Source organism: Falco punctatus (genome assembly GCF_963210335.1).
Source record: "Falco punctatus genome assembly, chromosome: 1".
NCBI lineage: Eukaryota > Metazoa > Chordata > Aves > Falconiformes > Falconidae > Falco > Falco punctatus.
Genome location: NC_137580.1, coordinates 89,760,532 through 89,788,254, shown reverse-complemented (window position 1 = coordinate 89,788,254; position 27,723 = coordinate 89,760,532). Strand labels below are relative to the sequence as shown.

The 27,723-nt window shown below is 43.1% G+C and overlaps 2 protein-coding genes across 4 annotated transcripts in view; one reads left to right on the top strand and one right to left on the bottom strand.

Moving 5' to 3' along the window:
* RNF10 (ring finger protein 10) overlaps positions 1-27,723 on the top strand; it is a 202,056-nt gene that overhangs the window by 9,261 nt on the left and 165,072 nt on the right. For 2 of the 3 annotated variants that reach the window (XM_080391839.1, XM_080391837.1), the window contains 15 exons: positions 1,426-1,625; positions 2,651-2,741; positions 3,778-3,962; positions 4,041-4,177; positions 5,747-5,907; positions 6,486-6,614; positions 6,772-7,030; positions 7,260-7,393; positions 8,449-8,566; positions 8,906-9,007; positions 9,513-9,647; positions 10,420-10,517; positions 10,748-10,808; positions 10,954-11,112; positions 12,029-14,448. In XM_080391839.1, the coding sequence (XP_080247965.1) occupies positions 1,426-1,625; positions 2,651-2,741; positions 3,778-3,962; positions 4,041-4,177; positions 5,747-5,907; positions 6,486-6,614; positions 6,772-7,030; positions 7,260-7,393; positions 8,449-8,566; positions 8,906-9,007; positions 9,513-9,647; positions 10,420-10,517; positions 10,748-10,808; positions 10,954-11,112; positions 12,029-12,105 (2,046 nt within the window). In that variant the 3' untranslated portion in view covers positions 12,106-14,448. Of the gene's footprint in view, positions 1-1,425; positions 1,626-2,650; positions 2,742-3,777; positions 3,963-4,040; positions 4,178-5,746; positions 5,908-6,485; positions 6,615-6,771; positions 7,031-7,259; positions 7,394-8,448; positions 8,567-8,905; positions 9,008-9,512; positions 9,648-10,419; positions 10,518-10,747; positions 10,809-10,953; positions 11,113-12,028; positions 14,449-27,723 lie in introns of those variants that run through there. The other variant, XM_080391838.1, reaches the window with a different exon arrangement.
* POP5 (POP5 homolog, ribonuclease P/MRP subunit) lies at positions 14,934-16,392 on the bottom strand. The gene is made up of 5 exons (XM_080392960.1): positions 16,284-16,392; positions 16,073-16,215; positions 15,829-15,978; positions 15,227-15,310; positions 14,934-15,053 (listed from the first exon to the last, which is right to left on the bottom strand). Exons 1-5 carry the CDS (start codon positions 16,301-16,303, stop codon positions 14,953-14,955), a joined length of 498 nt encoding a protein of 165 aa, XP_080249086.1. The 5' UTR covers positions 16,304-16,392; the 3' UTR covers positions 14,934-14,952.

Below are 27,723 nucleotides of genomic sequence, written 5' to 3'. Positions count from 1 at the left end.
CAGAAGAGGAGCACTCTCTGCTCTTGAGAGACTTGCAATAAAAAATACCTTCTGAGGAGTGGCTACCTAGATAGGCTGTGTACATATCTCATGAAACAGAGGTCCTTCATGAAAATACCTAGTGATACAATTTCTAGCTTTTAAGTCTGAGGTGATTAGAATCATTTAGCTTGGGAAAGACCTTTGAAATCATCAAGCCCAACTGTTAACCTAGCAGTGCCAAGTCCAGCACTAAACCATGTCCCCAGGTACCACATCTACTGTCTTCTAAACACCTCCAGGGATGGTGACTCCAGCACCTCCCTGGGCAGCCTGTTCCAATGCTTAACAATCCTTTCAGTGAAGAAATTTTTCATAATATCCGATCTTGACCTCCCCTGGCACAACTTTAGGCCATTTCCTCTTGTCCTGTTGCTTGTTGCTAGGGAGAAGAGACCGACACCTCATTACAACCTCCTTTCAGGTGGTTGTAGAGAGTGATAACGTGCCCCCCAGCCTCCTTTTCTCCAGGCTGAACAACCCCAGTTCCCTCAGCTGCCCCTCATAAGGGTTGTGCTCCAGACTCTTGGCCAGCTTCATTGCCCTTCTCTGGACACGCTCCAGCACCTCAGTGTCTTGTAGTGAGGGGCCCAAAATTGAACACAGTATTTGACGTGTGGCATCACCAGTGCCAAGTACAGAGGGATGGTCACCTCCCTTGTCCTGCTGGCCACACTTTTGGATACAAGCCAGGATGTGGTTGGCCACCTGGGCATGCTGTTGGCTCACACAGCCATCTGTCAGCCAGCAGCCCCAGGTCCTTTTCATCCAGGTGGCTTTCCAGCTGCTCTTCTCTGAGCCTGTAGCATTGCATGGGGTTGTTGTGACTCAAGTGTGGGACCTGGCACTTTTCCTTGTTGAACCTCGTACAGTTGGCTTCAGCCCATTGATCCAGCCTGTCCAGATCCCTCTGTAGAGCCTGCCTACCCTGAAGCAGTTCAGCACTCCAGCCCATCTTGGTGTCTGCAAAGTTACTAAGGATGGACTTCATTGTGTGAAAACTAAGCAAAACAAGTACAACCTGTGCAAATAGTAATCAGACTTGTATTACTGGCCATCTAAAAGAGTATCGTCAGGATCTGAACAACTTTCTTCTGTTGTTAACCTTGACTGCTAGGTTTTTCTAGCTTTTACTTGTCCTTACGTAGGTTGTGTTTATGCTCCTCCTTGCGATCAGTGTGGGGTAAGACCACTCAGTTCTAACTTCCAAGTTCTCATGCACTTCTAATGCTGCACTGCTTGATTTGCAGAACTGGAATGGGAGAAGGTGAGTGAGTGGATGCTTCATGTTCTGTATATAATTACTGATGGGGCCTGGCTATCAACTTGTACTGATGCTTTTGCAGGAAATTCTAGCAAGTTCTAACAAATGTTGTTGTCTCTTAGGTAGCAGAGGCTCAGCGGGCAGAGTTCAGCCCTGCCCAATTCTCTGGTCCCAAGAAGATTAACCTGAACCACTTACTGAACTTCACTTTTGAACCCCGTGGCCAAGCAGGCCATTTTGATGGGAATGGACATGGCAACTGGGGGAAAAGGAACAAGTGGGGACATAAGCCTTTCAACAAGGAGCTCTTTCTACAGGCCAAGTGAGTGGAAGATCAGCAGGGCTCTTAAACGTCTACAGAGGCAGCTATAAGGGATGATCAGCCAGGGAATTGTGTTTGACCTTGACAACTTGTATTGACTTTTCCAGGGTGACCTTACCTCTGTGTAGTGTTTTTAGTGGTAATGACTACACTTGAATAAAAATAGATCAAGTTGTTGCCTTTACCTATTTACAAGGTATCTGATGGAGTGAGTCCTTTAGATACAAACAAATTAGTCTTCTGCTCTAATTTTTTAGCATCACTTTTAGAATGTGACACTCCATTTGGGAAGACGTAGGTAGTTCCCTTATGGAAGACAGTAGTTTTTTACAAAAAATAGTGTGTTGAGATGGTAGGTGTAGCAGTTGCTGGATGAAAGCTAATCTGAATTTATAAGTCCTAGAAGCAATTACTTGTATGGTTGTTAGTTGTTAAACTGCTGATTATTTCACAGACCCCTAGTATGTAGTATAACCCAAAGGATGATCAGCATAGTAATCCAGCAGCAGAATTACTTTTGACTGGAAATAATGGTCACTTTCACCGGAATTTGAAGTGTGTTCAAGACTTCCTGTATCAGATCATGTTAAAGATAATAACTATTTTCAGCATTGATACTTCTGATTTTTCCCTATTGTTTTGTGGCTTATTGTAGTGAAGCCTATTTGCAGGAGCCCCGGTAGTTCTAGTTTTTGTGACCATTTTTTTTCCTACTTGTGGTTTCCCTGTTTTTTAATAGATCCCCGATGGAGCTGGCTGTTTCTTACATGTTTCTGGAAGACCACTCTGCCTGGCTCATTCTGTAGTTAGTATGTGGTGTTGTGTCTAAGTCAAATTAGACACACCTGTGTTCTGGAAATCTGGTTGTGAATTGAACTCTTTCAGGTTTTGTTGGTAAAAGTTACTGACAGCGTCTAGCAGTTTTCTGCTGGACAAAGAAGAAGCTCAGAGAATCCTATAGGATAGTTCTCAAAGAATTTTTAGAAGCAACTGAGTGGATCATCTGTCTCTTTGCCTTTCCCCAGCTGCCAGTTTGTTGTCTCTGAAGAACAGGACTACACAGTCCACTTTGCTGATCCAGATACCTTGGTCAACTGGGACTTTGTGGAGCAAGTGGTCAGTTGTGATGGGCTAGATTTTTTTTTTTTCTTCTTCTTACTAAGAAGCTCAACCTGTCTTTAACTGCCTCTTTATCTCTGTGATGTTACATAAAACTCAGCTGTTTTTGAGTTGAGGCCTCTTCTGTCACTCCCACAATACTGGGAAAGATCTGTCATGGAATATATTATGAAATACTTTCATGACAGGAAAAGAGAAGTGCTAAAATCTATTAGGAAAATTAGCAGCTTCTTCTTGCTTTCGCAGATGGGAGCTCATCAAAAATAGTATCTGACATTCTGTAGACAGAGTCCTTGTGATCGAGATATTAACAGAACACTTGGGCATGAGTCCATGGAAGAGGACTAGAGTGTAGAATTCTGAAGAATTATTCTGTGCATAGGTGGCCTGTCTTGCCTAGCAACAAAATTGAAAATCTCTTGAGAATTGTGGTCAGAACTTTGGGTTGCCTCAAGTAGAAACTTATTGTCTGCCAAGACTTGCCTTGGTATATGGTGTAGGTGGAGAGGAGGAGGTAGGCTTACTGTTACCTGACGCTGCAAGAGAGGTGAAAAATCTGGGTGCTTGGTTGGCAGTTATGTCTCTGCAACGCACTAACAAAGTGTCTGACTAAACTAGCGTGTTCATGGAAATAGGTAAGTTCAGTCTTGCAGTTAAATAGGGCTGCCCAAGTCTGCTTGGGTAAATGAGGCGACAGAGCTGATGTGCTGTCTTCTCAGTGTCTGAATTCAGATGATGAAGGTGCTGCTAACTCTTAGAGATGATGAATATATGAGGGGAAACGTGTGAAGAGTCACTTTTCTAATGTCATTAGGGTAGAAATACCAGATGGGTGGCTTTGAAGGTTATTTCGTGTGCAGCCTGAAGGTGTTACTTAGTATACAGTGTTACTTAGTTTCTTGGTAAATAAGCAGAACCTTAACAGCTGGAAGATTAATATGTTAGAGTAGATCTTACAGGTGGCTGCTTCTGTAGCATAGGAACTGATTTCCAGGTCTAAAACCTGTGCTGTTCTTCTCATGTGCCATTTCAGCGAATTTGTAGCCATGAAGTACCCTCTTGCCCAATATGTCTGTACCCACCAACCGCAGCAAAGATCACCCGCTGTGGGCATATCTTTTGTTGGGCGTGTATCCTTCACTATCTCTCCTTGAGTGAAAAGACCTGGAGTAAATGTCCCATTTGTTATGGCTCTGTTCACAAGAAGGATCTCAAGAGGTGAGACTTGATATTTATTAAATTATATATCTTTTTGAAATTATTTTTTTTTACGCTACTAACCTTGTTACATTACAGTGTTGTTGCAATGGAAACACGTCAGTATGCAATTGGTGATACCATTACGATGCAACTTATGAGAAGAGAGAAAGGTGTTCTGATAGCGCTGCCCAAATCTCAGTGGATGAATGTGGTGCAGCCTGTTTACATCAGAGGTGAGTGTATTTGGGTACTGGTGGTTGGCATCCTGCTCCTAACCACGACTAGGACTGGTGTAGAGGGGGTTTACCATGGCAATGCCATGCTGTCATCTTAAAATAAACCAAACTACAAAACATGGAGTTTAGCAGCTGAAAATGACCAGAGATTAATAATAGGCTTTCTACCCACACTTTGTTTTTTCTAAGGCTTTAACTTGCATGCTGTTTCCCTTCATGTTACTGCACTGCAGACTCCTGCCTTCTCAGTCGTTAGCATTAGTTTGATGTGTGTTTTGTATCATAACGGCCATTGGTGTGACTCTTGCTGCTTTTGTTGGCCTCTTGGTGTCCATAACTTTTTTTTCCTCCTGGCTCCTCATTATACAACTTAGCAAAAATAACTGTCTCTGTGTCTAAACTATTTCAGGGATGTAATCTTCAACAAGGTTTTAATCATCTTCGCTTATCAGCTAAAATCTGTGAATGATATCTGAAAATAATCAAAATTACTGCAAACCTATTCCAAACATCTGTTGCCTCACTTCTTCAGTTTTCTCCAGTCAAGTAATGTGACTAACCCATCATCATCTTATCTGTTAGTATCACAAAAAATTTTGTGACTCGAGAAATAATTTTACTTAACATTGCTGTTTAGTAGGCTGTCTTGGCTCACTTCATTTTGCAGTTGCATTTGTGAAATGCTGCGTGCATTTAAGCTCTCTGTAAAAAAGTCTCCTAAGGCATGATGGGTATCCAGCATGCAGGGTGTGTGCTTACATGTTTCTCAGTATTTGAAAGAAAAGGACTTTAAATCCTTTCATAAAACAAATATACAATTTGAGATCATTCTAAACCCAGGGTATTCTGCATTAACTTGGTGTTCTGTAGACATGGTTGGACCCTTGGGGAGCAGGAAATACAGGTACTGTACTAGTATGTGATGCTGTAGTTGCTGTTCATAGTTAAGATAAGGTCTCTAGTAACAGAGACTACCACCTTTTGCTAAACTTGCAATGCTTCAGCTTACTGTTTCTGTTGTGCTTCTTGTAAAAATCCAATAATAATGTTTTGTATAGATTTTTAATACATACGGGCTTATGGACTAGTCTGAGCCAAAACAGAGGTCGCTTTTGCAGAACTTTCCAGTTGCAGTATTTTTTAGTATGTAGAGAAGAAGAAGCTGCAGACTGCGTTGTTTCAGGAAGTTTTCACCACTCAAGGCTTCTCAAAGGTGATGCTTCCACAGCATAGAAATTTAGGCTTGATTTTTTTTTAAAAAAAATAATATATATTTTTAGTATGTAGCAACTGTGGGTGGTAAAGTGACAGGTTGAAAGTGGCAGATAAACTGCTGTGTGGGGTACAGGTACATGTGTGTAGCGGAGCAGGTATGTGGTACCAGCTTGTGTCATTGGTGATACACTGGTAATACCCAGAGTCTGTATCAAATTCTTGCTAAGTATTGTCTGCCCTGGGGTGGATTAACTTAGAAAATTGAGCAGTAACAAAACTTCAGAAGAAACAACAGTCCACACTGGTGCCTCTGCATGTGGATATTAATGATTTGGTGCTCCTCCTGTTCAGATGACCAGCACAGTCAGTATTCAAAGCTGCTTCTGGCATCCAGGGAGCAGGTCTTGCAGCTGGTGATTCTGGAGGAGAAAGCAGCATTACTAAAACAGTATGAGGAAGAAAAACACACCCCAGAGGCTTGCTTTATTGAGGCGGCTATCCAGGAACTGAAGGTGAGAACCTCTTTGGAGGCTTTTAGTAACTTTATTTTTAAGAGTATGCTGAGTGCTAAGCATCTATGTTCTGCTGCATAAGTGGTTGTGTGTGATTATTCTGGTCTCCATGATGTATGTACTGGCCAAGGGGTGATGTTTGCCACTAGAATAGTGTTAAAAATCTTGGACGAGACCGTAGCCTGGTGGACATGAGGTATCTGGTGTGATATTCAGGATAACAGAATAGAATAGAATGCTTTTTACTGAATGGTATTCTTTCCATAAACATAACAGAGTTTGCTTTCAGAGGAAGATGTGTTTCCCTGTCGGGTCCAGCAAGTTTTGGGATAACTTGTATCAGGCAGACATGAGCAAACCTGTAGAATAATCCTTCTCAGAGCCTTTAGGCATCCTACAATGGGTGTGCTTTCCAGTAATAGGAAGGAGAGGACCTCTCTTCAAGAATCACTCTTTGTCACAGATGAATTAGAGATATATGAAAACCTGAAGTATAGAACAAAGCTAAAAATAACTGTGGTGATAGTCTCCTGGCTTAAATAGCAAATTGAAACGTATTATCTTTGGATGACTTGTAGGAGCGAGAAACAGCACTCTCTGCTGACCAGGATAAAAACAATGGCATTGCTGGAATCAGTGCAGCTGTGGAAGAATTGGTTCTAGAAAGCTCCAAGGCTGTGGAGCCTGCGATTTCCCAAGAGAAAAAGGTGGGTGACAACTGTGCTCTGGCAAATCTTGTTAATACTTAATTCTGCCACTTTACACTGCAATGTATGGTTGAACTGGTGCCAAAGATTTTTACAGAGATGACTACCATTTGAAGGAGGTGATGTGGTAGTAACTGTATGCTCTCTGCTGTGATAGTGTGGTGTGGAGTATCTCTCTGCATTTGATGAGGAGCTTGTGGAGCCTTGCTCTGATCTGTCGAGTTCCTTTTCACCTCCTGTGGAAGCAGAAGAGGCAGTGCTGGATGAAGAGGAAGTACCTGAGGTGGACACTGTAGGGGAACCAGATGTGAACACTACAGAAGAACCAAAACCAGCTGAAACAAGCTGCCAAGAATCTAAAAATGCAATTAGCAGTGGACATCTTAGCAACTCTCCTTTTTACTATTTCTATCAAGGTCAGTGCAATGAAATCCTGGAATTATGGGGGCAGAGATGCCTCCTTTGGGATCCTTCTTGTGCAAGATGTTTGTCACTTCATTAGATGCAGCTAACCCCTGTGAGATGAAAGTCCCACAGAATCTCAGAAAGGAGATTTAATTTTCTTACTGGAGAATGTACTGAGGTGGGGAGAAGGGTATTAAAAATTAACAGGCAAAGAAGAATTGATGATATCTTATCTTATAGCGGAGGATGGACAGTGTATGTATCTTCACCCTGTGAATGTTCGATGTCTTGTTCGTGAGTACGGCAGCTTGGAGAAGAGTCCAGAGAAGATAACTGCAGCTGTAGTGGAGATAACTGGTTACTCAATGACAGAGGTAGTTATTTTATCTTCTTTTTAATTAAGGGCCCTTGTTTTAGCAGATTGATCATTGTAGCTGACAGATGAGACTTGTTTCTCTTCAGTAATAAATAATATCTATGAATGGGTAGGCATGCTAATCTGTGAAGGGCATCTGTGTAAGGTGCAGTATCTTATATTGCTTTTGATGAGAAGGCTGCAGTCTAGGGTTTTTTTTCTGGAAGGTAGGAAGTTCTAGGAGTAAGAGAATTGCAAGCTTAAGATTGGTTTGTTGTTAAAGCTGTCTTAAAAAAAAAGTAAATTAATTTCTCCTGTAAGACAGTAGCCTGAACTAGACAGATTATCATCTTTCTTAGCCTGAAGAAGTGTTCTGCCTCTGTCCTGAACAAACAGTTGTTTCTGAGTGTCAAGGATAGAGGTGGGATGTTACGAAAATAGAGAATGGAAAAAAGCTTCAGTGTTTGAGATAGAGGGAGTGGAAGTGCTTAAGGCACTGAAGTTCTGGAAGAGGGGATGGGTCTTGAATTCTCTTATGTCAGATGAAGACAACTGTAAGTATTGGCATGTGCAGTAAAAACTATACGTTAATTCTTAATTCATTTTAAGAAAGGATATGCTCAAGTAAGAATGGATGTAGAGGTAGTAGGGAATTGTCTACAAGTTTTTTGGCTCTGCAAGGAAAAACAAAACTTGGCTTGTTTCAGTCTAGAAAATTTAAGTGTAAAAGGCAAATTTAGTCCAGTGCAAGAATAATTGTGTCGGAAGACTGGTACTGTAGAATTTTATTCCAGGGATGTGAAAAGGGAGGTATAGCAAGAAAATCAGTAAGCAAGATGGAATAACTGCACCAAATCTGATTATGATGTAGCTGGTGGAGGTCTTGGAGCATTTGGTTCTGACCCAAGGCACCCTTCACGTGTTTGTAGTTCATAAAGTGATTATTGTGTCACTGCTGCTGTCTTTTTCCATTTGATTTGCTGAATGGTGGGCATTCTATCTCCATAAGCTATTCATCACTATGGCAGCCTCTAAACCTTGTTGTGAAGATATATCTGCTCTTTTTTTTATCAGGATATAAGACAGCGTCATCGCTACCTCTGTCACTTGCCCCTCACCTGTGAGTTCAGCATTTGTGAACTGGCTTTGAAGCCACCTGTCATCTCTAAGGAGACTTTAGACTTGTTTTCAGGTTGGTGCTACCTTTCTAGTAAGCTCTGTTGTGTATCCATGAGGGCGAGGGGGAAGTCGTTCTTATCCTTATGGCAGAAAAAGGACCATACGTAGCAGCTTTACTCCTCTTGCACCAATTGTCTAATGACTACCAGACAGAACGACCCCAATTCACTGTTTTATAGACAACAGTTATACAAAGGATAAAAAAGCCTGACATCTTGGAAGAGCGTATGTTGTTTGTAAGTGTATTTTGTGACTGATGTATTACAACTGAATACATTGTTCTCAAAGGTGGAGAAAACATTGCCAAATTATTGGTATTTTTTGATAATCCAATGCTGTGCATTGCTCCTAGATGACCTTGAAAAGAGGCGGCGTCTACGGCAGAAGAAAGCTCGTGATGAACGACGACGTGAACGCAGAATTGAGATAGAAGAAAACAAGAAACAGGGCAAATGTAAGTCAGGATTGAGCATAGCTGTTGGATTTCCAGTCATCTTTAGTTGCTGAGCTGATTTCTTGAGCTATAGGGTGAAGTCTAAGGCCTTTAGTTTGTAGCATTACTTAGAATAAGATTACAAGGTATTAGAAACAGCGTCTGTAGAGTGAAAAATATAAGCTGTTTCAGTCAGGATGTTAAGTGTCGTTATGCAATTGCTGCATACTTGCACATCATGGGAGAGACAGAGGGCATTCGAGGGCGCAGATATCTCCATGGTTTATATAGCTCTCAGGATTCTTAGTTTCTGTTTTTATAGTAATCACGATATGGAGTGAAAAGTGAAGAAGGAAAAAAAATACGCCTAGGAACTGCTTCCATCCAGCAGCAGGGCTTGTACTGGTCTCTAAAATAGAGGGTGGAAAGCAAATTGAGTTGGCACCTCCTAGACTCCTGAAACAAATTGCATATTGCCAGTCCTCCCCCACGTTGAATAGTGCTTTAATTTAAAACCTCTTTCTAGATCCAGAGGTCCATATTGCTTTAGAGAATCTGCAGCAGTTCCCTGCTTTTACCTCTTGCCCTGGAGAAACTACCAGCATTGATCATCAGAGCTTCTGTCTGTCTCCTCTTGGCAGAAGCCCTGTGTTTCAGACAGGTGAGCATCTGGAAAAACACATTGCACCTAGCTCTTGATCGTTCTGGGATCTACAGCTCGGGTCATCACGATAAACTTTCTTAATACTGATCCTAGATTGCTTGTGAGATCATACACAAAAGGCTGACGCGGCTAAGAAACATTCTGGTCCTTTGTCTGCTTTTTACTACCTCTACTTCAGTGACAGTGAGATCTACATTGTAGTTACCTCATGTTTTAAATTTTTTGCTGTGGCAGAAGAAAAGGAAGGAAAAAAATCCCCCCAAAGGGAATGTATGCCAGGAAAACACTATTGGCATTTTTTTCTACCCTTCCCCACTATGTTATAGTAAAACACAGTTGATGAGCACTCAGGTTGTTGTCCAGTGATGTTTTACCAAATGTTTTGTCTTGCAGTTCATAAAAAATATTAAATAGAAACTGTTCCTAAATATTTTTTTGGGGGGAGGAAGGACGGGACAGGACCAAAACCACCAAAAAACCAAAGAAAAACCAAAAAAAACCCCACCAAAACAAAAAACCTACAAAACACCCCAGAATAAGTAAACAAACCCCCCAAAACAACAAAAAACCCAACAACCAAACTTAAATTACCCTTAAATAAAACGACTGAGGAAATTTGAATTCCCACTGTGTGACTGATAGATGGAACTGATGAGATAAAAATGGTTAATTACGTAAGATAATAAAAGTTCATTTCTGTTTCATCCTGATAAGCAGCATAATGAGTGCCTTTGCCAAAGGCTTTAATTATCTGCTGCTTTCTCTGTAGACTCTATTCCAACTCCACTGTCACCTGCTGCCAGCCAGGTCAGCCCATTGCTCTGTGGGAGTTTAGAAGAAGAGTCTCCCTTCCCTTCCTTTGCCCAGGTAAGCCATGTAACAGTCTAAATCTTGTTGGAATTGCTTGTGTCTTGGTTAGGGATTGGTCTGAGAACAAAACTGCTTCCCCCACAAAACCAACATGGGATAAATTTTATGGAGACAGCATAGGGTTTGAGTGCTTGAAGAGGTTCCTAGATTTTCTTGCCCCTTGGGGGGGATATGCAGGATTGGTCTAGTACATGGGATTTAATTGTCTCTTACAACTTTTTTGATAGATGTTGAGAGTTGGAAAGGCAAAACCAGAAACATGGCCCAAACCTGCTCCAAAGACAAGAGGTAAGAAAATTTGGCATTACTACTTCAGGTTCTTTACCATACAAGAAAACTTGTAACTTCACAAGAAACATCTGGAGTGTGGAGGGGCATTTGCACTGTAAAAGTTGTATACAACCTGCCTCTCAAGGCCCTTTCCTTCTTTCAGATGAGAACACTCTGGCTCTCCCTGTGCCAGTGGATAGCGATGGAGAAAGTGACAGCTCTGACCGCATACCTGTGCCCAGCTTCCAGAATTCCTTCAGTCAAGCTATTGAGGCAGCCCTCCTGAAACTGGACAAACCGTCCACAGCTGATCATTTATCAGGTAAAAGGCAGAGGGGGAAGGCATGAAAAGTTTCTGAAGTGAAAAAAAATTGAGTATTTCCCCTTCTTCCTCTCAAAGAAGTGAGAGCAACGATTTTGGGGACCAAAAATTGGCTGCAGAATAGTTCTGAAAATTGTCAGGTTGTGGTTTCTGAACAGCTTGACTAGGGCTTCTGTTAGCTTAAAGCAGCTCTTTTAGTGGGAGCTGAGAAGATCTCCAACTAGCAAAGAATTCTGTTAGGACAAAGATGGCTTTCCACAATCATGTTTGCCCCATCTCTACTGGAACTTAATTTAAGCTTTATCTCAAGGAAGTTCAGGTTGTCCACTTTTGAACTAAAAATACCTGAGCTGCTGAACTACCAATTAAGTTTGACCAAAATATCAAGGTAACTGGTAGCTGAAACTTCAAATGAGGGAATCTGAAACAAATTGAGATGAACTTAAACCTCCAAGCCTGGTGCTGGCTGATAAAACTCATTTATAATGCTCAGTTCTGACTTTCAGCTTTGGCTTCTGTTTGGAGATGGCACTGAATGATGGAAAGAGTTGCATGGGAGGGACTGGGAGTTTCAGTGAAATTGAGTACCAGCTCCAGTTATAGTGGGTTTTTGACCTGGATGAAAGGGATACTTGTATGAAAGGCAGACTGCTGCACGCCTGCAGTTCTAGGATCTGCTGTTGCAAGAGCAACTTTAGAATCAGTTAGGCATGTTTGTAGGTGTGCTTTAGGTGTGATGGAGTGTCCCTTTGTTTGTCTCCAGTAATTTTCTAGTTGAAGTTAAACTGCCTGGTGCTCAGTGAGTTGGTAAGAAGGACCTGTAGAAGTCATTTAGGCTAGGGAAGACCATTTATTGTTTCTGTGTGATGTTCCTGTTCCATGAGAAGAATGACAGTATCATTTTAATTCTTCACAGAGGAAAAGGGAGGCAAGAAAAGAAAGAAACAGAAGCAGAAGCTATTGTTCAGCACCTCTGTTGTTCACACAAAGTGATTCTGCTATTCAAGAGAAGTTTTCTCTCCTGGTTTTCTTTTTGTTTTGCTTTGTTTTGCTGCTATAGTTTAAGTACTTAAATTTGAACAGACTAAACTTGTGTTTCCAGGGCTTCTAGGGGGTTCAGGAGGAAGGCATGACAGTGTATGCTGAAGTAAGATCTTTTGATTCCAACTGCTTAATCAGTTTATACTGAAACAAAGTTTTGAAAGAAACAACCCAGAGGCAAATCAGCCAAAGCTTCTGGTCAGTGCCAAGTCAAGTTCTTCTGGCCTAATAAGCAGAATGAAAGTCTTTACAGCTGTGTGGCACTGCCAGAATACTGCAATATTACCTAAGTGAAGAGGCAGAGAGCCTTTGTTTCCCTAGAAGTATTTGTGGGCAGAAGTCCATCTGACTGTGCTGTTTCAGTAAAGCTGTCAAACTGCTCTCTTGAGAAACTGGTTTCTGCTGCATTGGAAATGGGCAAAAGAGCTTACTGACTTTAGGGTGTTGGCTGCTCTATCTGTTCTTTTTCTAAAGAGCAAGAATTCTTCCTGTTCTCCTGGCTTGGAAAGATTTAAAGCTGAAGTGAGTGTAAAGCAGAACTTGGCTACTTGGTTTTGAAGTGACTCTTGAAGAATTTGTGTATTTCAAGATGTGTACTGGCACTAGTGGTAGAAGGAACCTCCTGGCTTCCCTCAGTTGTTCAATTCTGTTTTAATGTGGGTGTGAGTGAGGCTGCTAATTTTTTTTTGGTTGTGTTTTTTTTTTTTTGCCAACCATGGGCTACACATTCTTTGTAACCTGATCATATAGAATAAACACTCCACCCTAGGGCTCTTGGCTACAACTACCTGAATAGTATTTGATACTGGCTGGTCTTGAATTGGAGGAACAACTGATAGCTGGAGTCAGTAGATAGCTTTTATCCCCCAGCAAGCACTGGGGTCTCCTGTACTGGGATAAAGGCCTGTATCTGCTTGGTCCTGGGATGCAAGTTGATCTGCACTAAGCACCTCGGGCTATAAACATGTCTCTTCTGGACCCCTCCCTGCCCTTCCTGTGGGTGGTCACATTCTGCACTGCTTGTGGTTTGATTTGAGCTAATCAATGAGTTAAGTGGTGTGGATTTTGTTGAATAAAATGACCTATAGGTGTGATGTTCCAGTCAAGGCCAACAGTTGCAATAAATCATATGCACACACACTTACAGTACATACTGCACACTTCCTGACCTGTAACTGTACTGTCATATCAGCGTGGAGCACAAGAACGCTTAGCTGCACAAATTCAAATCTTAACCTTCCTACTGACAGAATTCATTCCAGGGAGCTGGTATAAAGTACCACCAAACTTACAGTGCGAGACCGACAGTGTCCTCTGTTGGTTTTGGCCTCACTTGCACCGGTGGTCTGCATGCACTTGCACTGGCTTTTAAGTCTATGTGCTCTGTCCCTCTGAGATGCTTCCTTGGTCAGATCAGTCACAGTATGTTTGAGACTCCTGGAGTCAGATACTCTACCACCACTGCTAAAGTCATTAGTTGCATCCCTGTTTAAAAAGTTTATGTCAATACAGTGATGCTTGATTTCAAAGGAGTAGGTTCCACGTTATACCACTGCTTCCTCGAGGCAGTGAAGCATGTGCACATGGGAAGCTAGTACCAAGGAGTGTACTTCACAAAACTCTGTATGTGGCTGTAAACCAGGAAGAAGGGGGAGAGGGCAGAGGTAAGGATACTTCCAACTGCTACAGGAGGATAGAGGAAGCATCTGCAAAGCGTTCTTTGAAAGCAGCCTGACTTCACGCTTGGTCGCAATTAACTACATTTGATGGGAAGACAGTACAGCTTGTCAAGAGACTGCAAAGAAACTAAGACAAGGTGCCTGAAAGTGTTAACACATCTTGCTGTTAATGCTTTACATGTACATCGGGAAAAGTATTGGTGAGGGCAGAGAAAGCAATTAAGAAAGTTTCAAGTATGCAGTTAACTGTGTTCACAGTACTATTTTTTCCTGTTTGTAATAGTCGTTTTAAGCCATGGAACAGGAGAGTAACTACTTAGTGTCTAACCAGTATCTGTTGTGTTCTATTATCTCTACACATTTATAGTCAACTTTGCATTGGAAAGAGAGACAGAATAGCTGGAGCTGGTGTAACTCACCTCCACATCTCACAGGCACTAGAACAAGGGAAGTGATGCTGGCAAGGAAGGCTGTCCCATCTGCAGGGGCAGTCTCCACAGGACAGCATCTTCAAGTTGTATCTTGTTTTCCTATGGATTCAAGAGATAATACCAGCAGCGCTACTTTCCTGTAACTGATTGGTGTAAACTCAATAAATATCTAAGCAGTACTTGTACCTATGAGTTTTATAACGGGTCTGATGGAGTTGAGCCTTACAGCTCTACCTTGCATTCCCTGTAATCTCTGCTCCGATGCACACAACTGGTGCTTTTGTGACTCAAAGCAATGGATAGCCCTATGGACGACAGGTACACTTGGAGATAAGGTAAAAACCAGCAATATGTTAATGCTTTTTCTGTACTGAAGGAGAGTAAATGACATTCCTTGTCTATGCCCACTGCCTAAAGCTCACTTGTACCTCAGCATGAAGACGACATTGAGCTGCTACACTCCTTAGGAGTGCAGGTGGTTTTGACTCCTGGAGTAAACCAGGCAAGTAAGCTACTTAAGTAAAAACTTTTTTTTAAAAAAAATTTATTTTAGAACACTTGGAATGGGGGAATGAAGTGTAAATTTGAATGGGTGCTTTTTCTGTCCCCTGCTTTGCTTAACACTGAAGGTAACTGGCAACATCTTGATTTCACAAGTACAGGACAGAGGTGAACATTAAAGATAACGTTTAGTCTGTCTCTGTGCCATCATCTTCCTCATCTCCACTTTGAGACTGCTCTTCTGTAAGGGAACAGCTCAACAAGGACTTCTGTATACACCGTCTTTCCTCTGCAATAGAGTGAGCAACAGAGGGTCATTTCTTGATCACATATGCCGGAATAGCCTCAACTTCCAAAGAAAGGAACATTTATCAGTTCAAGAATTGAGAAGTAGCCCAGCATATCTTACAAAACCCCTGGGAACTGAGGCTGCATTTTAGGAAAGCAGCTGGAGGAACTCACCTTCATTTGTACAGTTCTGCAACAACATCAGCAGCTGTCTTCTATTATACTGAATCAGAAATTTCTGACATGTTCTTATGGTACCTGTAGGAGTCACAAGAACAATATGTAACTATCTACAAAACCAGGTGTTTAAGAGCTACTAGTATATTTTCTGAAGATCACTGTATCAAGTGACAAATGCCCCAGGTAACAACTTTATCAATGCAAGTGCTGAAAAGGGGCTGTAGACTTCCTTTCCCTACTGTTAAGTGGTGGAATAATAATTTCTAACGTGTACTGCCTGTTATTTGCCCCAAGTGGTTAATTTTCAGGATATAGACAATACTATACTTTGAATATACATTTTTTAAAAGAAAATGAAGTGATGGGGTACTTGCTGTTCTGGTTTTGTGTTAAATGTAACGATTCAAGCAGAATTAATGAGGATTTCAACCAAGAACCGCTGCTGCCTGTTTCTTGCTTAGATCAGCCAGATGCTGTGCACACACAAGCTGTGCCCATGGCACCCACAGCAGCAAGAGGGGCTTCTCGAGCCTGGGAGGTGCGATGGGGCTCTGCCGACTCCCGCCAGGCACCGGAGACCCTCGGGGGCGGCTGACCTCCGACGTGCAGGGTGTGCAGGGCGCAGGGGTAGCGCTGGCCCCGGCTCTCCAGCTGCCTCACGAAGGGGAGCGCGGAGCAGAGCAGCCTGTAGAAGTCCTTGCGGCAGCGCAGCAGCACCGTCCCGGTGTAGGCGTTCACGTACTTCACTGCGGGGGCAGAGGCGCAGCGGTGAGCCCGGCCCCTCCCGCAGGAGCCCCCTCACCGCCCCGCGGGCCCGGGGGCGGCGCGTCCCGCCGGCACCTGTGAAGGAGATAGAGCAGCAGGCCAGGCCGTAGTCCCCGTGCACCCGCCCGATGGCGTCCCTCACGGCGAGGCCGACGGCGCGGTCCTCGATGCACTGCCGGCACCGCGGGTCCTCCGAGACCACCTCGCACAGCACATACCTGCAGCAGACCGCGGCCTCAGCGGGGCGGGAGCGCCGATTGACCCGCACCCGCGCCTCCTCCCTTACCTGTTCTTGAAGCGAACCATGGCGGCGACAGCGCCCTATCCGGACGGACGTTGCGCCTAGCCAATGGGCCACGGGACTCCGCGCACTGCAGCCAATCGCCGTCGTGCGGGGGCGGGGACGGAGGAGCCCCTACCGCCGGCGCGGTCCCAACTTCCTTCGTCGGCTGCCTGCGCCGTGTGCGCATGTGCGCTGCTTCCCGCCTCCTCCGCGCGAGGGCGCGCGCGGCTGGGCGGGCTGGCCTGAGGGGGCGGCTGGCGCTCGGCTCCGCCGGGCGCACCGGGGGGTAATTCACCTGGCTTTAGTCCTTTTCGCTGCGTTGCTTCAATCCACCTTGGCTAAGCCCGCTCAGTCTAGTGCCAAAACGTCTAAATGAGAGAAGCGGGACGTTCCCGCGCTCACACCCCGGCTTCGTCTGGCTGGAGCCGCGGGAAGGCCCCGGGGAGGTGGGTAAAGACAGGCCTGGCGCGACAGTCGCCCTCTGGTTGTGGCAGGTGGTGGGGCTGAGAGCTTCAGGAGGGCGGCCAGTGCTACCCCTGTGCTCCTGGAAGGGCTCTCTGCCTTCCCTACCTCACAAAACTACTATGGTATTCATAGCTTCTCACGCTCTGGGTATGAGGTGTTTTGGATATGTACTAACTGTCTAACAAGAGAGAACACCTGAGAAAATTGTGGAACAGAGCTGCTACTTATTTCAGTGGTGCTTTTCAAAGCTGTGATCTCTGACAGATGATCTGAGGAAACAGTGCTCTTGGAAAAGGTCTGGTAGGAGAAGAAACTGGGGAGAGGGGAATGGGGAGGGTAAAAGAAAAGATACAAAGTAGTCACCTGAGTCTGGAGTGGGAGAAAGAATCCATTAGGGCAGCCTATAATTCATAGAAGAAATGCTTTCACCAGGGTTTCTGGGTCCAAATCACACGGGAGTGCCAAGCACTATAAATTAAGCAGTAACTCATTGCTAATTCAGAGTGGAAACATCTTCTTTAATGACCTTAATTCTAGACAACGAAAAGAGTGATAAACCCCATGGAAATCCTGTTCTGGGTGATAAACTTCTGCCCTCTGAAAGAGATGCCCGTTCTGCTGTACTCTCCCTTTCTCTGTTAACTCATCTCTCCTTCACCTGTGATCACATTTTTGAGTTGTGGTTTTCTGGGAACTGCAGAATATGAGTTGCCTGGGGAGAAAAAAACCCCATAAAGTTCAGTATGGACTTTCCAAAATACCTTTTCTTTGGGGCCATGATCAAAGGGACTGGGGGAAGTTTGTCAGTTTCTGAAGCTAATGCAGATAGAAGCATTTTCTGGATGAGAGAGACTGCATTGCATTGATCTTTGCCATACTGCTTTGTGGTTTAGTATCCGGACTAGGATCTAGCTGTCATCTGTTCCACTTGTCAATACAATGAGCTCCTAGGTGATAGGCTATTCTCATATTTTTGAATGTTATCAAAGTCCATGAAGATTCCCATGTATTTTCCCTATGGAGTGAGGCCCTGGCTTAGCCCTCCAGCATGCCTGCCAAGGTATATTTGCCTGCTGCCCCTGTCTTTCCGGTTGCATCCACCATCCTGCCTTCTGACGGGGCTCAGGTTGCCCTGTGCTGCTTGGGTTGCTTTCATTCATGCCCTCCCACATTTCCCTCATTTTGCAGAGGCATGGCTGGGTCTCTGACAAGCAGACCATGTGAGTGCACTCTGCCCTGTAATCCAATAGGACGTGTGCACTGTGCATGCTGCAGTCTGGGCCCTATGTATAGCAAAGGCCTCTGTTTTCGGTCCAGAACGCTGATTAGGAGAGACACGGTGCAAAGAGAGAGCAGTGCTGTGAGAGAGGCCTGTCCTGCTTTATTTCACGTAGGATATTGCCTTTAGTTCCCTGTTGGTTTGGAGGATACACAGAGCTGATCTGAGCCACCACAGCTCCCTGTACAGTCACTGCCTGTGTTAGCACGAGCTATGTGAGTCCAGTCAGGCATCGTGATGTGCTGAGCTGACAGCACAGGACTAAAAGGTTACAACGTCTTCACATTTGTCTTCCCACCTCCTCGCTCCCATTCTCTGCAAGCTTCGCTGTATTGATTCCAGCATCTGTGATTCAAGAAACTGTCGCTTGCAAGCGATGGTGAGTTATACAGTCAAGGTGGGAAAGAACGGTCTCCTAAGAAAAGACGAGAGAGAAAAAGTCAGAAAATGCCATCTAAATTGAAGAGTGGGTCAAGAGACCTGCCAAGAGAGGGGATGGATGTCTCTCCTGCAGACTTGGAGAGGCAATGTGGCCTCAGGATAGCTTACCAAATAGAAGTTATGGAAGATAGAGTATGTGAGGACAGGGGTAAATAACATGCACTGTCCACGCACATCAGAGACAATTTGTAAAGCAGTTTGAGAACTTTGGATAGAAGATTCTTGATCAGCATAAGTGTTTGTCAATGATTGTCTAATAAAGTGGCGATGCTAGGGAGGTGCAGGATGAATATGGAGGTCTCATTTTCCCAGCTCGTGTTTCTTACATGTGGTAGTATGCATGTGGAGGGGTTATTCCCAATCCATCCAGGTTGGGTTTATTACCATTTTAGTTCATGATTTGACATTTTACTACAGGCTTGAAGATCTAGACCCTCATTTGGGATTTATACAGTATTTGTAATCCCCAGATTGCTGATTAGATTGCATTTGCATTGCATAGAATTAATGTGCTAATAAGTTGCAATAGACATCATGATTAATGCATATGTTTTATTGTGTGCAGCCACCTCTTAAAGTTTGTATGTATTTGCTATGATTAAAATTACCAGCAAATGTGTTCACTGAAAAAACACATATCAGTTAGTGAATCCTTGCGCTCTTTTTAGGTAGGATGTTTGCATTTTATAGATGAGGAAACTGAGGTACGGGGTGATTAAACTGTTTGTTCATAGTAAATAGCTGTCAGTCTGGAGATACAGAGCAAGGACATAATGTGAGTAGAAGGAACCAGCATATTAGAGTGTATTGTGTTGGAGTATAGGTCTTGTATGTTGCTCATCCACAAAGGTAGCCCAGTGATTGCATTCTGGAGTAAAATTAGGATGCACTGGATTCATCTAGGCCCACTCCATCCCAGTGATACTATAATTTGTTCTTCCTTGCATAGCCAAACCCATGATTTTTGCTTCCCCCTGGAAGCGTGGAACTGAATTTTCCATCAGGTGGAGTATCAGAGTTGGGGGTGACAACTAAATTTTGTTCCACTGTATGCACATTGCATCCCCAGATAACCCTGCTATCAAAAATACAAAACAATCTGGCTAAAATTAAAACTGCATCTTAAATCCTCTGTCTGATGTTGCCTGAAGCTTTTTGTTCACTTTATCTTCACAAGGTCACTGAGACAGAAGAGTGCATTCTCTAAGCACATTGGCCTGGAGGCTTTCGTGCAGATGCTTTCATTTAACATTTGGGGCATTCTCTTTCTCCCTTTGGTCCCTTCCTTTTTTACTCCCCCATTTTCTATCTCTCTCTACTCTCCCCCCTTTCAAGCTCAGGATCCTTCAGATCAATACTTGTAGGAATAAAAGCTATTCTTTTTTATCGCCTTAACATGTAATTGCTAATCATAAGCTTTCTGGGCACCCAAGCTGTCATGGGCCAGAAACTGCTGGTCTGTCAGCCAGAGCTGCCACGCATGCTGCCTGCAGCACTGCTCTCATCTTTGCCGTCATCCTGCCACATGCAATATTTGTCTTTCAAAACCGTATGTTTGAAGCAAATTCTGGTTTGGCCTCTTTCAGTGGCTTGCAGTGTGATCTTGGACTACTCAAAATCAAAGTAGTAAATTCATGTTTCTTCATTTTTATTTTTATTTTTTATAGTGAAGAACAGGAAATTTCCATTCAGTTTAGTAGTGACTGTGTGCTCTGAGAGACATCCAAGTGTTGTAAGGTGAGCTTCCATTAAGACATTGAAAATTGGAAGCCGCTTTGGGAGACTGAAGCCAAATTTTAAGATCTGATAAAGGGTGTAACTGTCTATGAGTTTGGCATGTGCTGTCTAGAATGAACACAGAGTCAGGATTCTTTTCCTGTGCAGCAAAAACCAGCGTGAGAGAAGACCAGTACAAAAAAGGTGTTGTGCCAAGTGAGAAGCTGGCCCTAAACTTCCAAGCTTCGTTTTCTCCAGCTCTGCAATGGGAATAATTGCAAATACTTTACTCATAGATACACGTTAAAAATTAGTAAAACATACATTTAATCTGGTTAATTATAAAATATAGTAAAACTACTTTTGTATATGAGAGGCAGCACACTTTTCATTTGCAGCAGCAAACAGCTGTTTCCAAACTAGTTAAAGAAAAAACTAGAATACTAGTTCAGGATTCTCTTTTCTCTTTCCTTTCTGTGTTATGGAACAGTAGACCACATCAGTTACTGTGTAATCTGCTGTGTAAAACCCCCACATTTAATACCTCTTTAACGGGGATGTTAAGATGGATTAATTATTCTTTATTCTGGTCTCTGAAGATAAAGGGTAATTACTATTAATTATGTGTAACTGAAAAATTGTTCTCTCAAAGAATCCAATAGCATTAGCAGGATTTAAACTTCTTGCTACCTATAGAGAGGCATACAACATTCCATAATGTTATGGCAAAGACTGCCATAAACTTAATGTCCTCAGCGATTCTTAGTCGCTTTCCAGCCCGTGCTTGATATCGGTATTTTCAGATCTCAGAGCGTGCTAGTGAGACTGGACTCAGTGTTTTGTTCTGTCCTGTATGACACTTAAACAGAAGCCATGATTTATAAGGCTGGTTGTCATTGATGCTGCTGCAAGAATTCTACTCAGCAAATTTCCAGAAACCTGTGGAACAACCACAGGTAAACCAAAGAGAAAGTATTAGAAACAAATGAATAACAATAATGACAACAACAAAACAAACCCTTGAGTTTGCCTATCTGGGAAGGAAGCTTTCAAAAAAAAAAGAAAAATCAACCCATGACACCTTAGTAACCAGTACCTCACCTGCGGGTACCAAGCGCAGACAGTAGGGGTGTCTGACTAAGAGTGGAGACTATGCTGAGATACTTGAATTAGGATGAAAAAGAAAAAAAATCAGAATCTTTACAAGGACAGAGTGCTTTGAATTATATAAGATTAATAGATTGGTTAGCCTGAGTCCTGAAATTCCTAACTGCCCCACTGATTTCTGTTGTTCATTAAAAATCCTCAAAATATTTAGGTACATAACTTCCTTTGATTTCAGTGGGAGTTGGGCACCATCGTATGTATAAAAGTCTAGCCTTTAAGCTCTCTAGGCCTCGGTTTCACATTGGCAAAATGAGGATGATAACATCAAGGACTGCTGCAGATAAATTATTATTATGCACATAAATAATGTAATAATCAAGATAATAGAAGCTCTTGCAGCATAAACATAGCCTACCCTGAACCTCCTTCTTCATATATGAGTTGGTGTAGAGGCTACTCCAAAACAAAAACATGTCTAGTGTTGCATGTCTTGCAGATCTTTGCGCTCTACTTTTTCTTTCCCCTGCATTCCCGTGGGCAGGTTAAGCCAGAGTCCTATTTTACAGTAACATGTATCTGCTTATTTTGCCATATACTGAACAATCCTTTCTCTATGTGGCTTTACGTTTAACTCCAGCAGCCTAGAGCAGCACAGGATCAGAGAGCTTCCGCAGAGCACTTGTCTCCCCAGCAAGGGAGGCAATGAAAAACATTTTCCAGTGCATCCATCACTCAGCAGCTGTGGCACTGAGGCGAGAGGACAGGCATCCTGGAGCAACCTTATATAATCTGTGCCTGCTGTCTGGCTCCGGCAAGCAGATACACGTGCAGAGGAGGAGGGGGGCTGAAGTGGAGCTTCTCAGTGGGGTATGGTGGGGGCTCCCCTTGGCAGCTGCAGGGTCTCAGCTTGTACTGGTGTCAGCTTGGTGCGAAGAGTATGTCAGTCACTGACTAGTTGGGGCGCACAGGTCTCGGCTCTTTGCCTGACCCACTCTGACAGAGACCTCCCCTCTCGCCTGTACTTGCCTAGATCCAGTTTTAGCTGCAGCATCCAACTTCCCAGCACAGTAAGTGAAAGCCCCTCAAAAGCAGAGCATGGTGCAGTGTGTGAGTGCAGATTCGGGTGGGGAGAATCAACAGCGACTCTCTTTCTGCTGTGCTGACTGGGGGTGCTCACAAAGACCAGCAAATGCAAACAGATTTCCAGAGGCAATGGTTGTTATGGATTGAAGAAGACAAAAGCACTGGAAGCATCTGACCTATTTTGGGAAGCTTGCTGGGGCTTTTTGCTTTTATTTTGACAATTTTATTTTTTTTTCCAAAGATATGCTTGCACCTGAGTCAAAGAGACTGTTAATATTGGTCGCTTTTCCTAACTACGTGCACTCCAAAGACAGAAGTAAACTAAAAAATACCTTGCTGCATTTGGTAGGCTGATTCCACCAGTTGCCCTGAGGACATGGGGGTTTGAGCTGCACTTGAGATGACTTCTGCCTGCTGCTGGTTGGTCCCAAGCTAAAGCTCCTGGTGATCCATGTAGCAACCTTGCAGTGCTTGGTGGCATCTGCCACACTGACATGACTGGGGGGCAGTTGACCTAAGGTATGTCCCTCAGGCCACCTCAGTAAAAATCTGTAGTGCTCGTGCTGGAACTCAAGCAGTTGTTGCGATGTGACCTTCTCTGTCCCTGTTTCATACCTGTGATGCTTAAAAGATCATGTTTATCCTGCTGTAACATTAGTGACTTAATTAGAGCTGAATTTGGTCTTACTGCCTCTGAACATGAGCAGCTTCCATCAAGTCATCTAAAGGATCAGATCTGGTTTCTTCTTTCTCTCAGTATTGGTAGCATCTGGTTTCATTTTCCATCTTTCCTAAGGGAGCTCACTTTTCCCCACTTTTCAGCGTATGTCTGTTGTATGTCAGCACTCCCAGGCTGCCTGTGTCTCCGTGCCAAACAAAGTACCACTCTTCCAGCCAGCAAAGTACTAGATGGTGTAGAGACAGAATGTGAGATGCAACAAGAATTGGTGTTATGGACTGTACATAGCTTAAAACTAGTACCTTCTGATGGATCAGGAAACTAGGCTGGGGTCAGTTAAGTGTGGGGTTTTTTTTCCTCTGTGTAGGATGAGTAGAGGTAGATTTTCATCTTGTAGTGTACAGAAGCCAATGTTTATGCACAGCATGGCTCCTCTTTGTTGATACTGTAACGGGTACCTAAGGGGCATCTCAGGGTAAATAATAGGGTGGGGCACTGCTGATGAAATAGCAGGACTATCAGGGTACATGGTACTCCCAGCATCGTAACTTAATGTCCAGCACTGTCTGCATGACATCCTCATTTATTTCTAAATAAGCTGACATGGGAAATTTCCTATATGTGATGGTTTGTCTCTGGGAGATGGATTGATTCTTTTGACTTATTCCACGTCTTCTCCTTCTCTCTCCCTACCCAGTCACTTGGCCAAAACAAAACTCCCACAGCTTTGTTTGTGGCACACAGAGGGACAGCTATTTAAGCATTAATTATGAAGTTCTTTTTTTGTAAGATGTAGGATTTTAAAGAAGCGTAAGATGATGATTTTGAGTGTTTATTAGGTTCCCCTAAAACATACATTCAACTTCAGCTCCTAACAATTTTCTGCATATTGCTACATAGATAAACCTATTGCTTGGAAAAGCATATATATTCTCCATTATTTCTCTATAGTATGTTACCCAGTATTGTAAGATCAACATCTGTGAGTCAGACCACAGACATTAACAAAATAGTTTAAAAATAATTTTATTTAATTAATTTACTTCAATTACACATACTGAGCTTTTATTTTTGGGACTTGCAGGGTGCAGGTGTTTCTCTGTAAGCGTGGGGGCACGCAACTCCATTAGTCTTTTAATAGTCTCCTAGTGTCACAGACTGACGGTGTCACCTTGTATTGAAGCTCATTTTTCATCAAAACCGCAGCAGTTTATACATGGATACAGAGTTCCAGCTCCCGTGCACACTCCCTCCTAGTCTATGCCGTATTCTCCAGCAGAAAGACACCACAGTGACAAACACAGAAAACAAGGGCACATACGAAATCTCAAGTTAGTTCTTTAGTGTCTTTCACACATAATAGTTTTATAGAGGAGGTGGTGTTTAGAGGGCAGGGTGTAACTTTAGATTTAAGTAATGGACTTAAGGACTTCATATCCAAGCAAGCTGTCTTTCTGGCTGTCAGTGCTGTGTAACCATGTCACCGATATCCAGTCTGATGTTTTCTTTATTATTATTCATAAGCTCCCATGCTGAACCGCAATCAAACTCTTCAGGCTGTGCCGTCTTGGGGATTATCACACTTGCAGGGTGGTTAAAGTCACTTCGCCTCGAGTCTTCTGCCTCTGAAAAGTGCCCAAGGCTAATCACTGTGAAATGTGACGCCTGTCATGTCTTCTTGTTCAAGTATGTGCGGCAGGCCTGTCATTCACTAAAAGCCTTAACATCTGTTATTACATGGTAATCCTCATGCATCAGGCTTCCAAATAAGAAACTGGTGGAGCCCAGCAAGGTATGGCTCAGCTTTAGTTTGCATAATTCCCAGAATGCAAGGCAACTTGTTCTCCCTTCTGAAATCATTAATAAGCAATAAGAATATTATATAAGCTGGCATCTTTTTTTAAACCATGATAATTTCAAATGCTATTATAATTAGGACGAAGATGAAGTTTGAGCTGGGGGAGGGAACAGACAAAGGATTAAGCTGCTCTCCACCATGACGTTAGAAGGTGGCTTTGTCTGTTGTATGCTAGTTTGGACAATAATGGATATGCTTTAGGCACATGAAGAGGCAAATAGACAATTTATTTAATTAATGCTTTTCATCCTGAAATGTTATCTCTTGCCGTAACTAGGATCACAGCTTTTCAGTGCAGTTACGTTCTGACTAACTGACCTGTAGAAAAAGCCTGAAAAGCCGTATATGTTTGTGTGGTATCCTGATGACTATCAACTCCATAGTGGGTCAGATAAAGCAGACAAAAAATGGTCTGTTGCTGAGAATATCTTTAAGTCAGTGGCTGCTAGCTGATTGTGACCACAGTGCTATCACACTGCAAGAGACATGGCCTCCTGGGTACCAGGTCCCAAGCCATGACAGATCAGATGTGATATTTTCATGAAGAAAAGTTTACTGTCTGCATCGAGCAGGCAGGATTTGCTGGATAAGGAAAACCAGGTGAAAGTACATTTTATAGATGTAACTAATAGGGCTGCTTTCTTTGGAATAGGGAAGATTTTAAAAGTCACTTGTCAAAATCATTTTCCCTCTAACGCTGCAGCAGCCCTCAGATCTGAGCATGTTCCTGATGTTCCCCCTCACTCACATGCACAAACACGGGGAGGCGGGCAGGAGGAGGCAGCTGCACTGACACACTATGGGGTTTGCAAGAACACGATGGCAATTTAGCAGAACGATTAAAAGATTGCAAACATTTATTAATAGCTTTACTGCTGCAGCAGCTCTGCCGGAGAAGCCTTGCTTCCTTAGGGATGCTCTTACCTCCTGCCTGTTCCCTTCCAGAGCTTTAGAGATTGAAAAGTCAGGTTTGGACTCAGTTTCAGTTTAAAGCCACAGTTATGCACCAGGCCACTTTATCCCACTACCCAGGAGAGGGGATGGGGAGAACTTGAGTCTGAGAAAGAAAGAAGAGAGAGGTGTGCAGAGCAAAAAGGGATTTTTTTCTTTTCAGCCAGTGCTTGGCTTTTCTTCCCTGTGCTCCTCTCCTTTCTCTCATTGTGTCCTTTTACCCACTCCTTCTCTCTCGGGACAGAGCAACTTTTTTTTTCAGTGCATTGGCACTAGATTCAGATGTGTGTCTACAGTGTCCTTTTGACAGTGTATAACAAAATCTGTGGAAGTCAGGTATAAAAGCAGTATTGGAGAGGATCTGCTGAAAGTTCTGCAGAGCAATCTAATTTCCTAACATGAGCACAATCAGTTCTTTTGCAATTCTCATGACTGTGTCATCGTCTTTTCAGATTTTTTTTTACCTTTAATGTTGGGGAAAGGGAAGAGGTGAATGTTCAATACCAATGCAAAAAAAGAAAAAAAGAAAAATGGGCAAAAAAAGAAAGGGCAATTGGCTGAACAAGAAATCACCTTATACTTCATGGCTGATCCTGCTGAGCAGCAGTAAGCACTGTAAATGAGATGGGCAATTCTGATGTTTGAGTGCGCAGTATCTGAGACATTTTTATCCCACAGACCAGATGATGGTGACTGACTGATGTAAGTTTGCAACAGCAGGATATTTATCCTACGCCTATGGTGACCTCCTCCATATTCCTATCCACAGTGGAATAATCAATTTATTTCATGTTTTTTTTAAACTGGGTCCTAAAAGAAACTGAAATGTCTGGACAGCCTGAAAGGAATAATTTTTTTCTGCTAAGCAACGATGACATCAGATATGAATGCTTGTGTCTCTGTCATCTAAAATCCTGCTTGTAACTGGGTAAGATGACTGCACCTCAACCATGGCTTTTGCCGTACAGCATGGCCAAGCAACTGGGCGTGCCATTGGACATCAGTAGCTGTCTACCTGTGCTTGACTTTTTAATTCCATTAGGAGAATTTTTCTTCTTTCATACACACAATTTAATCATGCTACTTGGCAATTTAAGAAAATCTCATTACATAATTAGCTACACCTGTGCTTAATGCAGTAGAATAGACAGAAGGGAAAGTGAAGTGGATCCAGTGGATCAGAAAGGAGAAAAATATGATGGTGGAAGGAGGAAGGAAAGAAAATAGAGTTAAATTATGAGTCCTGCATTATTCTCACCTGAAACTGCTTCTAGTTGATTTGGCTCTTTTTGAACGGTTTTCCCTATTCCTTGAAGTTTTCAGTTAAAACGTTTCCTTTGTCAGTTGTCAAGTGCACTGTCCAATTTGAAACTTCAGTAGCATGAACGTTTAGCTGTTGCAAGGGGATGTTGCTTATGAAGAATATCTGATTATCTCTGTTCGCTTTGTATACCGTGCCTTTCATGGGATGACCTGGGAGACTACACAACCTGAGAGATAAGTGTAAGCCTCACAGAAAACTTCTTCCCTTGGGATGTTTAAGGGAAGTCTGTATAAATTTCTGGAATTTGGCAGGGAGTCTCTGGGGCCTTAAAAAAGCCTGCTTTTCTAGGGAATGAGTATAATACTTTGAATAATCCTAGTCTAAAAGACAGAGAACCCACCTGCAATTGTAGTTGATACCACAGATGCATTTGAGCTAATTGCTTCTTCACTTTTTGTCTTTAGGAGCTGGAATTTCCAGTGCTGAAGAGTCACTAGAGAATGATATAGATGAGGATGAGACAGACCTGGACATTGGAGAGGTACCTGGCCTCAGGTGAGAAAGGATATAGATAGGATCTTGCAAACACCAGTTTAACAG

Bases quoted from the DNA above. Each gene is read 5' to 3' on its own strand.
- POP5 (XM_080392960.1), bottom strand. From the start codon at position 16,303: ATGGTTCGCTTCAAGAACAG. The intron at 15,979-16,072 runs GTGCCGGCGGGA...CTGCCCCCGCAG, and splicing joins CTGCTCTATCTCCTTCACAG to TGAAGTACGTGAACGCCTAC. The intron at 15,311-15,828 runs GTCAGCCGCCCC...TGACTCCTACAG, and splicing joins GCACACCCTGCACGTCGGAG to GTACCATAAGAACATGTCAG.